Source organism: Melanostigma gelatinosum (genome assembly GCF_949748355.1).
Source record: "Melanostigma gelatinosum genome assembly, chromosome: 11".
In the NCBI taxonomy this organism is placed as follows: Eukaryota; Metazoa; Chordata; class Actinopteri; order Perciformes; family Zoarcidae; genus Melanostigma; species Melanostigma gelatinosum.
Genome location: NC_136644.1, coordinates 3,624,756 through 3,640,944, shown reverse-complemented (window position 1 = coordinate 3,640,944; position 16,189 = coordinate 3,624,756). Strand labels below are relative to the sequence as shown.

At 42.9% G+C, this 16,189-nt stretch overlaps 1 protein-coding gene across 6 annotated transcripts in view; it reads right to left on the bottom strand.

Moving 5' to 3' along the window:
• LOC306784290 (MAPK regulated corepressor interacting protein 2-like) overlaps positions 1-10,455 on the bottom strand; it is a 28,180-nt gene extending 17,725 nt beyond the window's left edge. For 3 of the 6 annotated variants that reach the window (XR_013772353.1, XR_013772354.1, XM_079278195.1), the window contains exons 1-4: positions 10,393-10,455; positions 10,155-10,276; positions 1,189-1,258; positions 371-504 (exon numbers count right to left, since the gene is read on the bottom strand). Coding sequence is in view for 3 of the 6 variants with exons in the window: in XM_079278195.1 (XP_079134321.1) it covers positions 371-504; positions 1,189-1,258; positions 10,155-10,276; positions 10,393-10,424 (358 nt within the window). In the remaining 3 variants the exon portion in view is untranslated. Of the gene's footprint in view, positions 1-370; positions 505-1,188; positions 1,259-1,441; positions 1,867-10,154; positions 10,277-10,392 lie in introns of those variants that run through there. The other 3 variants (XM_079278194.1, XR_013772355.1, XM_079278196.1) reach the window with 3 other exon arrangements.
• Between the last annotated feature and the right edge of the window lie 5,734 nt (positions 10,456-16,189).

Below are 16,189 nucleotides of genomic sequence, written 5' to 3'. Positions count from 1 at the left end.
GATACACACCCCAACATCTTATTTGTTATAAGGCTTTCTAAACATGTGTTGCATTCTTCTCGCTGTGACACTCATCAGGTTTTCTATCTCGGAACAACTCGATAGACAGGTTTTCCGCTATAGGTGACAAAGTCACAAAAGGACACCACAGAGTGGTCTGTACTGGCTGCACTCCAGGAGGAACACAGATAACTGATTCATGCTGACTCAGCTCAGCAAGTCATTCATTTACACCTGCTGCTCAGTCAGGAAGTTGAGGTAAAGGAGTAAGAAAATGAATGAGACCGAGAGAAAGCAGGAGATTATCTGCCCACCCCGATGTCCCAGTCCGACACACACACACACACACACACACACACACACATCTCACCTTCACACACAAACCTGACGTTCTCTTTATGTGCAGGCGTGAATCCCTCCGCTGGGCTTGCGGGCGTCTGTGTGGCTGCACCGTGGTAGCGCTTCCCGTTCAGACGGTTGAACACAATCTTTGGGGACGGAGAGCTGCGGAGAGATCAGACGGAGACAAATGAAGCCTGCTTGGGGATTGGATCAGCAGGCATCGCAACAAAACACAAGAGTTCCACCTCACAGGGATGGAGAAAACACAAATGATGCTGATTGGTCAGAGGAATTGAGCATGACGGGTCATTCTTCACCGCGGGACAGAATCATTTGACAAAACAAAGAAGAACTTCAAGTTTTATCAGAGACCCTAAAAACCTACATTTTAGTGCTTGCGAGTTTTAAAACGCTGTTGACACTTTTACTGCGGTCAAATTCACCTGAAGTACTGTACTGGACATACACTCAGTTACCAGTTTATTAGGGACACCCAATAAAAACATCCTACTTTCAGTAAAGTTATCATGTTAATGACATTGATTCAACTGTAGGATGTAGGTTGTGGTGCTCATTGTAATAATATGATAATTGCATTGCATTGAACACACGGTCACAGCAGAGAGAACAGCCGGGGCTTGAAAACAAACTGCAGGAACAGTCTGCGTCCGATAATGGGTGCAGACACGTTAGTCCCCGATGCGTTACGTGATCGCGCTGACGGAGCACGTGCTGTTGGGCCCCAAGTGGCTCAAACAGCCGGCGTAAAGGATCTTGCAAAAAATGAAGAAAAATGAAATAAAAACACACACCATGACAGGACGTGGAGCCGCTGACGTTACTTACTTCGATGAGAGCCAAGACGTCGGCTTGAGCTTCAAGTCGCCGAACTTGCTCTCGATCTGCTGTGTGGGACCTTTAGGAGACACAGTTCAAGAGTGTGTTGATGTTACGCTGTGAAATCAACGGGTTACATGGAAACGCGCTGCGTGAAAACATTGGACCGTGTCAACCGTTGCAATGCCCCAAAACTTCCCCCTTTAATGAGAAAATCAATGATTGCGTCATGCTTTTAGATAAGGGATACACATTCACCAACCTGTCCTCCGTTGAGTCACGAGTTTGCTGGGACCTCTGGTGATCGTGTACATCATGTGAACGCCAAGATATTCTGTCGTGTCTGTGAGTGAAGACCGCTCTGTCTTATGAACCATCGGGTGAGCACACCGATTACCTCGCGGTCCTCTGCCGGCTCCCCCTGACGCAACAACGACGGAAAAGACAGATTCGCAGCTTGATTTCTTATTTGTTTCTTCCCCGGGTCAGCGGCTCCACGGTCGGCCTGCAGCCTGCAAGAGACTCTCTTTGACTTGTCGCCCGCTGTGTAGTCGATACTGTTGCACCTCCGAGTGAGCAGCCGGTGTTCCGCTGTCGTGAACCGACGTCCGCTGCTACTACGAGAGGTTGCGTGTAGGTCATCCAAGGAGAGAGCGGCTCCAGAGGCCGGTGGGGGTGGGGTGGGGGGATCAGTCACTCGGAGGTGGGACCTTGTGGTTCCTCACGTCCGGGGACAGTGACACTCCGGGCCCGGACACTCTACGGTCTACGCCCCGCTGATGCCATGGGACTGACCGCGGCCCCCCCGCTCCCTGACAGAACACAAGAACAACGCACACTTTGATATTTTCATCAGGACGGAAAGCTACGATGCTCGGCCAGCGTGTCAAGCCGGCCACAATGAAGCACGTGACTTCCGGACTGAGTTTCCAAAATAAAACACTCCTTTGACCACTTAAAACATAACTTGTTAATTGAATACGTCCAGTCTTTCGAGGACTTATATTCAGTATTGATGGACATTATGCTAATAATATGGCTGTGATATGACACATCAACAACATGTGTGATTAATTAATGCGCTATTTGACATCCTGTAAATGCATCAGTGACTTTCAGTGCTAAATGTTATGACTTGCTGTTCACTATGAAAATGGTGTTTTATTTATCTGACAGACCGTAGTTACAAAAAAACATGAGGTTAACGCGAGTAAACAGGACATGGTTTGGGAATTTAATTTTTTTTTACAAATTCCAATGATTTTAGCCTCACTACAAAATTCCATTCTTTACGATATTAAGGTTTGTTCCAAAACCTGGACAAATACAACCAACGCTCTCTGTCTGGTTAGATAGCTCAGGATACGACGAATGAGGGCAAAGATGGAGTATATTCTTATCGTGTTTTTGTTTTGTGGTAAACATGCAGTGTGACCATTGTCTACAGTAAAACTGCATCACATGTACTTTTTTATAACCATGTAAAACGAGAGTAGTTCACGGATGTTAAAGTGTCTGATAAGCTCCTAATGTTTGTGGGTTTTATTCTGAAGTTAGAACTCTTAAGTTCCGCTCTCATCGTTGTTCGTTTAGTCGGACTGCTTTACGGAGCGGGGCAACCCAAGTGACGTCACTGCGCGACCCTCGAGCTGGAGCGATTACCTTTCACCTACAGACCTGAGATAGACGAACTGAAATATATATATTTAGTAATAACTAATAGAGACTGACAAAAAATGTACCATTAAACTCATATTTCTAAGGACTGATATGCATGGTCATATTTTACATATATATCTCAGGCCTAAAAGTCACCACAGGTATCCTTTGTGGTTCAGGTGAAGAGCCTCTGAGTGACTCTACACAGTGCGAGCTGACAGTCTGTGTTTCGTGACTGAAGATCAGCCGAGACAATACGCGGCTCAGGCATGCTTATCCAGGGTGATATATCCAACACTTACATCTTCCACTCACCCCCATTCATCTCTACCATCTGGCTCAATCAGTTATGGCTGGAAACATTGGCGTCACATGTATGCTTTTAGAGCAGACCTGGGCATTGTGTGGCCCGCGGGCCACATGTGGCACTTTGGTTGATTCTGACTGGCCCGTGTGAGGTTGATTGGAAATTACAAAATAAACATATTTTCTAATTTTACCTCTTGCATGGACTAAAGCTGCAGTGCTTTTATTTTGAAGTGTTTTATTCACGTAATGACGCAAAACGTAAATCAAATACGTGCGCATGATTGAATCAAGTGTACGAGCAGTCACAACACACGAGACGACTTTAGCCCTCAAAAATGTCCACTCATGCTAAAAAAAGAAAGGTAGACGCCTGCAGAGTTTTCAACAAAAAATGGACTGCTAATTATTTATTTACTGAAGTCGCAGGTAAAGCCGTGTGTTTAGTTTGCGGAGAGCAGATCGCCGTGTTTAAGGATTACAATTTGAGTCTGCATTACGAGACGACGCACGCGGAGAAATACAAAAACTTGACTGCCGCTGAAAAGACGGTGGCAACGGAAGCTTTGCTAGCTAAGCTACAAAAGCAGCAAGGCTTTTTTACCAAGCTTCACACAGCCAGGGATGCGGCAACCAAGACCAGCTTTGTGATATCCCACAAAATCGCTAAAAACAGTAAGCCATTCTCGGTGGGGGAGTTTGTCAAAGAGTGCTTGGTGGACTCTGCAGCACTAATATGCCCTGAAAAAAAGAAGCATTTGAGCAAGTCCCGCTATCCAGGCGAACCGTGACAAGAAGGATCGAGGACATTGCGGCGAATCTGGAGCTTCAGCTGCAACGTGAAGTGGTACGTTTAGACTTTTTCTCCTTCATAATAATAATAACGTATTTTATTTGTAACGCACTTTTCATTTTTTTTTAAATCTCAGAGTGCCACAGAGCCAGTACATAGTAAAAACATGGTAAAAAGCATAGTTAAAACATAAAAAAACTATAATAAAATAAAAACCAGTGAACGAACGGAAACACAAAAGAAATAACTGACAGTGACTTAGGTCAGAAAGGCTTTCCTGAATAAAAAGGTTTTTAGGCCAGTCTTAAAAGAGACCAGTGTCTGTGTTGCCCTTAGATGGTCAGGGAGACTGTTCCATAGGCGTGGAGCTGCCGAGCCAAAGGCCCGGTCGCCCATGGTGCGGAGCTTGGTGCTGGGGACCCGGAGAAGCGAGCTGTTTGATGATCTGAGGGTGCGGGTGGAGATTTGGGGAGTGATGAGATCTTGTAGGTAGGGAGGTGCATGTCCATTTATGCATTTATGTGTGAGTAGTAGGACTTTGTAATCAATCCGGAATGAGACTGGGAGCCAGTGTAGGGAGTGCAGAATGGGTGTTATGTGCTCATACTTCCGGACTCTCATCAGGATCCTGGCAGCGCTGTTTTGGATGTATTGCAGCTTCTGGATGTTCTTGGTAGTGATCCCAGTGAAGAGTGCGTTGCAGTAGTCCAGTCTTGAGGATATAAAGGCGTGGACGAGCTTCTCTGCATCTGACAGGGTTAAAGTGGGGCGGAGTTTGGAGATGTTTTTGCTTTGGACGAGAGCTGCGATGTCCGTGACACAGCCCAGTTACTCGTATTCGTCCGTGGGATAAAGGACTTCAAGATTACGGAGGAGCTGGCAGCACTGCGGTCAATGAAAGGGAGCGATCTTTTCACGGAGGTAGTTGCATGCATGGACACGCTGGGTCTGAAATGGGACAGACTGCTAGGTGTCACAACGGACGGCTGTCCAAGTCTGACCGGGAAAAATGTCTGACTTTTGAAACGTATGCAAGATAAAGTGACTGAAATCGACCCAGATCAGAAATTGGTATTTTTGCATTGTATTATACATCAGCGTGTGTTGTGCAAGTCAGTGCTAAAAATGAACCATGTTATTGATGTTGTAACTAAAACAGTTAACTTCATCAGGGCACGAGCATTGAATCACAGACAGTTTGTTTCACTTTTGGAGGAGCATGAGACTGAACATAGTGACATTGGCTACCACACAGCTGTCAGATGGCTCAGCCTGGGCAAAATGCTAAAAAGATGATGGGAGCTGAAAGCAGAGATTCGAGAGTTCTGCAAGAAGAAAGGCAAGGACATCCCAGAGCTCTCAGATGAGGACTGGATGGCCGATTTTGCATTTGCTGTTGATGTGACTGCACTGATGAATGAACTGAACACCAAACTGCAAGGCAAGGGCCTTTTTGTTCATGAAATGCACAGCCTGGTGAAGGCTTTCATGAGAAAGTTGCAGTTTCTTTCAAGCCAACTGGACAGCAACAATCTCACTCACATGCAAACCCTGAAAGAAGTCACACCATCAGCTGATCACCTCCGCAGGTACTCATCCAAGCTAGGAGCACTGCATGGTGAGTTTTCAAGGCGATTTGAAGATCTCAGAATGATCGAGGATGAAATGCACATGATTTCCTCTCCCTTTACCTGCAGTGTGGGTAATGCACCCAGTGATGTTCAGCTGGAACTCATTGACCTGCAGTCTGATGCGGTACTGGCAGAGCACTTTAAGTCAGGATCACTGCTGGATTTTTACTCTTCTCTCAAGGAGGAGAACTTTCCAAACATAAGGAGACATGCTCAGAATATGTTGGTTCTCTTTGGCTCTACTTACATATGTGAACAAACATTCTCAGTGATGAAGTTTACAAAATCCAGGTATAGATCCTCTCTCACGGATGATCATCTGGCAGCTGTGCTTCGCATCTCCACCTCAGACATTCAACCTGACTTTGATGCACTTGTGAAAGCCCAACAGAGACTAGATTTCTCTCACTGAACAAGAAAAAAGAACTGAGAAAAATCAGATGAGGTGGTTAGACTAGAAATGCTGGCATGTAAAGGCACCAATTAGCAGTGAACTGGGACACTTTCTTTGGAGGCCTTTTTCCCAAAATCACAGTTCAGTGACAATCGTTATAATATGATGTATCTTACTATTTGGAGTACAAAGACAATATTGTGGTGTCTTTAGAAAGCTAAGAACCTCTTTCCAACAGTATATGGAACTCAAAATGTGTTTTGGGGTGAATGTGCCTGAAAATGATCACTAATATGAGTCACAAATGGTAAAAACGTTCACATTTAGTTTGTTTTGGTGTTTTATTGAATAAATTACATTTTTTGTAAGGCAACCTCGTTTTTTCATTGCTTAATCATAACATGCAGTACTCTTACCAGTCTTACCAGCTTGTCAAAACAATGCTATATACTGCTTTTACAAAGAAATATAATTAATATTATGCAGAATTGAGTTCAGCCTTTTGGCCTGGCCCTCCATAATATTTTCTGTTTCTCATGTGGCCCCATGGAAAAGATAATTGCCCACCCCTGTTTTAGAGTATACCTCTGCAAAGGGCCTTGCTGCAGGATGTCAGATGAAACAACCAATCTCTAGGGACCCAGTTGGTGTCCCCTGCATTTATAAAATCCTTCCACTCTACCGCCCACTCTGCCTCACCACAAACACATGGCATTCTCCAAGAAGAGAAAAGTGATCAGTGAGACCACAGCCTTTATCCATGAATGGACAGACTCTTGCTTTGGGAGCATGTTACACCGTACTACTGTACTAAAGTTACAAATGAGTTCATCATAACTTTTGTTCTCTGTTGACCTTTAGAAGCAAATCACTTTGAGATGCCTTGCATCATAAAACACTTTGAATTTTTCCTAAATTCTCAATTACAATAACTAATCATAAATCACTATGACTATATATATATATATTTTTCTTTTTTATTAGGCCACATCACTATTTTCTTAAAGCTGACACAGACAACTTTGGACTGTGGGACGAAACCAGAAAACGCCCAAAAGTGTATGTATTTTTATGAAAGAATGTAAATTAGTCTTAACATCTGAAGAAGGAATTCACTTCCCCTTTCAGTGATAGACCAATCAACATCACCTATTTATTTTTTGAGGGAAACCGGAGAACCCGGAGAAAACCTAAGGCTAAACTAATTCAGGGGATCAACAGAAAGTCATGGAAAAGAATGTCATGGCTCACCTGGTAGATCACATGTACACCAAGTACATGTGATCTACCAGGTGAGCCACGGCATTAAATTCAGATACAAAAGAATGTGATGGCTCAACTGGTAGATCACATGTACATCAAGTACATGTGATCCACCAGGTGAGCCATGTAAATTAGTCGAAACATCTGAAGAAGGAATTCACTTCCCCTTTCAGTGATAGACCAATCAATGCACTTGTATCTGAATTGGTTCTTGTGAAGAGTCTGCACTCTCATCGCTGGAGCTGTCTGTGTCTGAGAATCCATCTGAGTCAGTTGATTCATCCCATTCATCTGAATCATATGGGGGGGAGACGAGCATCAAATCATAGGCAGCATTTGCATAAGAGGTGTCCATGTGATCTACCAGGTGAGCCATTGTAACAAAACGATGGTTTAGGGCTTGACCGGGGGTGATTCTTGTTGCAGCATTTGGATCGAGCAACCGTTTTAGGAGATTTAAAAATGCCATTAAGTCTTCCTTTCCAACACAATTATTTACAATTGAGTAGAACTCTATTGTTTCATCCAAAGTTTGGCCAGTGTCGAAACTCCACTTTGAAATTGGCTGGATACAGGTTGCCTCCTCGTACTCTTCTGATGTCTTTAGTCTCCATCTTGAATTGGGAGAGCAGTGTTCCCTGTTGAAATACTGGTTGGTGTACATTCCAGCATTCAGCAGGTGGTCTTCTGGCTGGCCAAGTAGATAGCAAACAGTCTTCATTACGTTGTATGATGAGTAGTCAGTGAAGAGGTTCCGGCCGTAGTACATTTCTGCCAGGACACAGCCCAGTGCCCACATGTCGATGGCTTCAGATATGGGGAGGCCCAAGGTCACCTCTGGAGCTCTGTGTGCACAAGGTTGCACAATCATTCCTTCTCTTACGTCTGATACTGACATGGCCAAACCAAAGTCAATTAATTTCAGCCTGAAGGGCTCATGCTGGTGGTTGACGAGCATAACATTGTCAGCTTTCAGGTCTGTGTGAATGATGCCGATACCCTTCAGGGCTTCAAATGCCACAAGTAGCTGACTTGTTATGTGGCGGATTTCATGAAGGGTCAGGTGTGACTGTCTCTCATACATCAAATCCAAAAGGCTCATGTCCAGTTTCTGGAAGGCGATGCAAGACATGCCTTCGAACATGAAACTGTCTTTGAATGTCACCAAGTTGTTTTTCTCTGGGTCAAGGGTCCTGAGTTGTTCCAGCATTTTCACTTCTCTGACGTGATCTTCAACGTCTTCGTTGATCTTGATGGCTACAGTCTCGTATGTTGTTAAATTGATACACTTGGCAACTTTGCCAAAACATCCTTCTCCAATTAAGTCTAAAACAAGGTATTGTACAGACTTGTTGCAGAGTATGTTATGCTCTAGTCTCTGAATTGGTTCTTGTGAAGAGTCAGTTGATTCATCCCATTCATCTGAATCATATGGGGGGGAGACGAGCATCAAATCATAGGCAGCATTTGCATAAGAAGAGGTGTCCATGTGATCTACCAGGTGAGCCATTGTAACAAAACGATGGTTTAGGGCTTGACCGGGGGTGATTCTTGTTGCAGCATTTGGATCGAGCAACCGTTTTAGGAGATTTAAAAATGCCATTAAGTCTTCCTTTTCAACACAAATATTAAAATTTGAGGCTAACTCTGTTGCTTCATCCAAAGTTTGGCCAGTGTCGAAACTCCACTTTGAAATTGGCTGGATACCAGTTGCCTCCTCGTACTCTTCTGATGTCTTTAGTGTCCATCTTGAATTGGGAGAGGAGTGCTCCCTGTTGAAATACTGGTTGGTGCACATTCCAGCATTCAGCAGGTGGTCTTCTCGCTGGCCGAGTAGATCGCAAACAGTTTTCATTACGTTGTATGATGTTTTTCTATGGAAGAGGTCCCGGCCGCAGTACATTTCTGCCAGGACACAGCCCAGTGCCCACATGTCGATGGCTTCAGATATGGGGAGGCCCAAGGTCACCTCTGGAGCTCTGTATGCACAAGGTTGCACAATCATTCCTTCTCTTACGTCTGATACTGACATGGCCAAACCAAAGTCAATTAATTTCAGCCTGAAGGGATCATGCTGGTGGTTGACGAGCATAACATTGTCAGCTTTCAGGTCTGTGTGAATGATGCCGATACCCTTCAGGGCTTCAAATGCCACAAGTAGCTGACGTGTTATGGGGCGGATTTCATTAAGGGTCAGGTGTGACTGTCTCTCACACATCAAATCCAAAAGGCTCCTGTCCAGTTTCTGGAAGGCGATGCAAGACATGCCTTCGAATGTGAAACTGTCTTTGAATGTCACCAAGTTGTTTTTCTCTGGGTCAAGGGTCCTGAGTTGTTCCAGCATTTTCACTTCTCTGTCGTGATCTTGAACGCGTTTGTTGATCTTGATGGCTACAGTCTTGTATGTTGTTAAATTGATACACTTGTCAACTTTGCCAAAACATCCTTGTCCAATTAAGTCTAAAACAAGGTATTGTGCAGAATTGTTGCAGAGTATGTTATGCTCTAGTATCTGAATTGGTTCTTGTGAAGAGTCTGCGCTCTCATCACTGGAGCTGTCTGTGTCTGAGAATCCATCTGAGTCAGTTGATTCATCCCAATTAACTGAATCATAAATGGGTTTCATTGGCTGAAACTCCTTGTTCGTTTCGTTTTGAGACATTTTTCCTGTCAAATGTTTCCAAATAGTATCCAAGTTGAGTATATTCAGAGGTGCTTATCTTGCTGTGGGTGTGTGATTCTGTCTAGAGAAATATCATTTATATAGACTCTAAGAATGTGTTGTCATGAATTCTAGTTCTAGAACATCAAAGTCACATGTGATGTTACCATGGCAACATCACATGTGATGTCACCATGGCAACTCTGCATTCTAAATTCCTTGGAGTGGCGCTTGAAAAATATTGTGTAATATTTCAAAACAACTTGCCTTCATGCCCAAACTGGTGGGCATGCGGCTGGGCTTGGAAGATGCGATGGCACAACAGCATCCATGGCATCCAAGATGGCACTGCTGAACCTCCAGAGACGTACAGAACATTCTTTGACAACCTGAAATATACAGCAGAAGAAATATTATGGACATCCTTGCTACACAAACGCTAGCCTTACTATTATGATCATGAATATTTCCGTGTTTTTCAGCAAATAAATGAAACCTCACAAACCTGCTGATGAACAAGCCTCCTCTTGGGTGCATCGCAAGACTGCTCTGGTTTCCCCAAATGATGTCTCTGTAATGACAAAAGCATTCCTCATATTAAACACGTGTCTCCTTTGACCATTACATGCTTCCATGTTAACGCTATACACGTGTCTGCACAATCAGCTACAAAATTACAGTCTGCAACAATTGTTTTGACGGAAAGTTTGGAGCTATCAGTATATTTGATTTTACCAGTCATATAAAACTGTACAAATGTTTCAAATGTTTTGGGTTTTAGTTGGGCGTCGACTCGATATGGTACAAATAACTGAAGTCTACTCAGATAAAATTCTTCTGGACATTTTGTTTCAGAAAAACGCGCATAACGTACAACTGCATCTGGTGATCATGTTCTTTTGGTTCTGTATCCTAAGTTGTTGCTCAAACCAATTTTTGTTTGAGAGTTTTCGTTTTTAGACAACATTCTATATTCTGATGCAAATGTTGCCAAACATGTTATTAAAGGTGTCACCTTTTGGCCTATTTTTATATCGTTCACCTGTACCAGGCATGCACATATCTTCTGATGTCAGCTCTTTGTGTTTCGCCTTTTCCTTTAAGACATTTAATGGCAAACTCATTTTAACCACATTATCCCCTGTTGGGACAAATACAACTTTTCTGGAACATTCTTTAAGATGCAAATTCATAACTCTATAGGCTGCCTCTTGAGCACAAACATCTCTATTGTGCAAGTATACACAGTGTTGGGATCTAAAGGAGCGTGTTTGGGTTATCAGCATTTAAGAAACTCTTGACATCAATAGAATTATTAATGTATGTAACAATTATTAATGTTTATTAATAACAACGGGGCACCACCCTGCGAACAGGGACCAATAACCAAACGATAAAACTAAGTCTCATAATTAGTAGTCACTCATAATGTCAATAGTCTGCGTATGACTATACATTCAGTGACAGTGAAGGTTTTAAGTTCGAGCACAGGCTACTACATACAGTTTTATCAAATACATATGCACAAGTAATCACAGACGACTGCTCCTTAGAGTATAACAGAGTTTATTAAATCAAAATAATAAATGATCAAATCAATTAATATTGCAACCAACAAACGTTATCATACAATTTTATATGCCTAAACTAAAGAATGAATAAAATGGATGAGGGTTGTTGTGGAATATTTCTATGAATAGTCGGGAGAAGAGTGTCAAAGTGTTATCAAATCAATGTCAAATGAAACAGAGTCTGGATGAACGATCAAAGTTGTAATAGTCAATTTATTTGCTTGCAAGCAAAGAGAACACAGTCTCACAGATACATCACCGTCATCTGCAAGAGGTGCTCTCACGACACATTCAAATGCATGGACATTTATACCCAGCCAGCATGCTGTTATCTTGGTTCGCAAACAAGAATAAACAGAAGAAGGAAACCAGTCAAGGCAGATATTTTTCTTTGAAGCATAGTGTCCTGTCTTTACGATAACCTGAAGGCACTTTATGGCCTGTTTACAAACCCCTTTGTTATCAGTTTGCCCCACAATAAACCATGGATACACCCAGCCAGATGCGTCCTTTGATGTCACTGTGACCTGGTCAAAGAGTTAAGTCACAGTATTGCAGAGACGGAATGAACCTGTGAACCATCACACATCATATATGCCTGCAGAGGGTCATGCCCTTCAGCTGATGCCCATCAAGGGAAATACCGCAATCATGACCCCTGTGTGTGTCCCCGTCTTTAAAGACAGAAACAATGCACAGGAACAAAGACAGCTACAGATAACAAGACACCTGGATGCAGAACTGATAGAATCATCAACGAAAAAGTGTTTGAGGCCTGCACAGTTAAAGTCTTACATTCTTTAACCCTAAAGCAGTAGACTGACATATTCTTTTATTTATTATATTGATTGACCCATACCTCATCAACTTGCCTCTTCAGCACGTGTATTTTTCCCCATACATTTGTAGGCAGCTTCAAAAGTATCCTGAGTCAAACCTAGACTGTCAAACAATTGATTCACAGAATCAGATTTCACTGACTCATCTGAGAGAGCAGTTTTTAATTTTGACATCAACTCTTTCGCAGCAACCCTTTTTTGTTTATTTGTTTCTTGATTTTGATTGACACACTGACACTGTCAAGTCATTTGCATTCATTTCATCACAGTTGCATGCTTTTGGGCTATCATCTTCAGGTGAACTGCGACATATGAACGTGCGATTGGAAGGTGGTCTTGGAAAACCAAATCGACAAGCAGTATTCTTTTTTCTACACGTTTTGGAATGTCTTTTGGAATGCTGCTGCACAGATGTTACAATGTCTAACAAGAACTCATCATGTGATGGTAATCCACATGTGATATACTTGTCAATAAACTGAATCACCTCATCATCTGTGTTTTTATCTATTTGAGGTGCATTCTCGATCCAGAATAAACAATGCACATGTGGTGAACCACGTTGTTGAAATTCAACACGATAAAAAAAGTCTGTCATCTTTCCTATTGGATTCAATGGAGACCTAAGTACTTCCTTCAAATAGATATGCCAGCGATAATCAAACATCCGTGCTGCAGTAACAGGATTACAACTCAAGAGCTCACACTTGTCGGCCCACTGTAAATCTTCTGCAGTTTGCGTTCTACCCTGTTGTTTCAATGAACTAGAAATGAGATTTGGCCATCGCATATCTGCAGATGAAAATTAACCAAACCACGTTGGGAGACCCATTTGTCGAACACATGCCACCAAATCTTTTTTAGCTCCCTGCCAAAATGCTGGAGTACCACGAATAGGTTTAAGGAATCGATACCCTTCATCAGTCTCCATCTTGAATTGGGAGAGCAGTGCTCCCTGTTGAAATACTGGTTGGTGTACATTCCAGCATTCAGCAGGTGGTCTTCTCGCTGGCCGAGTAGATGGCAAACAGTCTTCATTACGTTGTATGATGTTGTGCCATTGAAGAGGTCCCGGCCGCAGTACATTTCTGCCAGGACACAGCCCAGTGCCCACATGTCGATGGCTCCAGATATAACTCTGCTGTGCAGTACATCCGTGCGTTTCAGTTCCAGCTAGAGGTCCTTTTCAGAATTACCCTATTCTTCTTAACTTTTTCATTCCCTGCGAACTTGTTCTGGAGATCCACTCGGGTCCGTCCAAACGTTTTTAAGAGCACCGTAGCTTGCAAGTGTCCCGCCGTACTTTGGTGTCGTGTAGCGGCTTTGCTCAGGCAGCTTAATGTCCTTCTTGAGAAAGGCGTTCCCAGTAACTCCGCCACTAAATCAGCTTCTCGTCCTTCTGCCATTTGATGTTAAAAAAACAAAGCGAAGTAACAAAAACTAAAAATGCCATAATTTCTTCCATATCATTCCACTTGAACTCTGACTGCTATTTTTATGAAAGAATGTAAATTAGTCTTAACATCTGAAGAAGGAATTCACTTCCCCTTTCAGTGATAGACCAATCAACATAACCTATTTATTTTTTGAGGGAAACCGGAGAACCCGGAGAAAACCTCAGGCTAAACTAATTCAGGGGATCAACAGAAAGTCATGGAAAAGAATGTCATGGCTCACCTGGTAGATCACATGTACACCAGGTACATGTGATCTACCAGGTGAGCCACGACATTCTTTTCCATGAATATCTGAATTTAATGCCTAATAACTAATAACTAATCATAAATCACTATAAATATATATATATATTTTTCTTTTTTATTAGGCCACATCACTATTTTCTTAAAGCTGACACAGACAACTTTGGACTGTGGGACGAAACCAGAAAACGCCCAAAAGTGTATGTATTTTTATGAAAGAATGTAAATTAGTCTTAACATCTGAAGAAGGAATTCACTTCCCCTTTCAGTGATAGACCAATCAACATCACCTATTTATTTTTTGAGGGAAACCGGAGAACCCGGAGAAAACCTCAGGCTAAACTAATTCAGGGGATCAACAGAAAGTCATGGAAAAGAATGTCATGGCTCACCTGGTAGATCACATGTACACTAAGTACATGTGATCTACCAGGTGAGCCACGGCATTAAATTCAGATACAAAAGAATGTCATGGCTCAACTGGTAGATCACATGTACATCAAGTACATGTGATCCACCAGGTGAGCCATGTAAATTAGTCGAAACATCTGAAGAAGGAATTCACTTCCCCTTTCAGTGATAGACCAATCAATGCACTTGTATCTGAATTGGTTCTTGTGAAGAGTCTGCGCTCTCATCGCTGGAGCTGTCTGTGTCTGAGAATCCATCTGAGTCAGTTGATTCATCCCATTCATCTGAATCATATGGGGGGGAGACGAGCATCAAATCATAGGCAGCATTTGCATAAGAGGTGTCCATGTGATCTACCAGGTGAGCCATTGTAACAAAACGATGGTTTAGGGCTTGACCGGGGGTGATTCTTGTTGCAGCATTTGGATCGAGCAACCATTTTAGGAGATTTAAAAATGCCATTAAGTCTTCCTTTCCAACACAATTATTTACAATTGAGTAGAACTCTATTGTTTCATCCAAAGTTTGGCCAGTGTCGAAACTCCACTTTGAAATTGGCTGGATACAGGTTGCCTCCTCGTACTCTTCTGATGTCTTTAGTCTCCATCTTGAATTGGGAGAGCAGTGTTCCCTGTTGAAATACTGGTTGGTGTACATTCCAGCATTCAGCAGGTGGTCTTCTGGCTGGCCGAGTAGATGGCAAACAGTCTTCATTACGTTGTATGATGAGTAGTCAGTGAAGAGGTTCCGGCCGTAGTACATTTCTGCCAGGACACAGCCCAGTGCCCACATGTCGATGGCTTCAGATATGGGGAGGCCCAAGGTCACCTCTGGAGCTCTGTGTGCACAAGGTTGCACAATCATTCCTTCTCTTACGTCTGATACTGACATGGCCAAACCAAAGTCAATTAATTTCAGCCTGAAGGGCTCATCCTGGTGGTTGACGAGCATAACATTGTCAGCTTTCAGGTCTGTGTGAATGATGCCGATACCCTTCAGGGCTTCAAATGCCACAAGTAGCTGACTTGTTATGTGGCGGATTTCATGAAGGGTCAGGTGTGACTGTCTCTCATACATCAAATCCAAAAGGCTCATGTCCAGTTTCTGGAAGGCGATGCAAGACATGCCTTCGAACATGAAACTGTCTTTGAATGTCACCAAGTTGTTTTTCTCTGGGTCAAGGGTCCTGAGTTGTTCCAGCATTTTCACTTCTCTGACGTGATCTTCAACGTCTTCGTTGATCTTGATGGCTACAGTCTCGTATGTTGTTGTATTGATACACTTGGCAACTTTGCCAAAACATCCTTCTCCAATTAAGTCTAAAACAAGGTATTGTACAGACTTGTTGCAGAGTATGTTATGCTCTAGTCTCTGAATTGGTTCTTGTGAAGAGTCAGTTGATTCATCCCATTCATCTGAATCATATGGGGGGGAGACGAGCATCAAATCATAGGCAGCATTTGCATAAGAAGAGGTGTCCATGTGATCTACCAGGTGAGCCATTGTAACAAAACGATGGTTTAGGGCTTGACCGGGGGTGATTCTTGTTGCAGCATTTGGATCGAGCAACCGTTTTAGGAGATTTAAAAATGCCATTAAGTCTTCCTTTTCAACACAAATATTAAAATTTGAGGCTAACTCTGTTGCTTCATCCAAAGTTTGGCCAGTGTCGAAACTCCACTATGAAATTGGCTGGATACCAGTTGCCTCCTCGTACTCTTCTGATGTCTTTAGTGTCCATCTTGAATTGGGAGAGGAGTGCTCCCTGTTGAAATACTGGT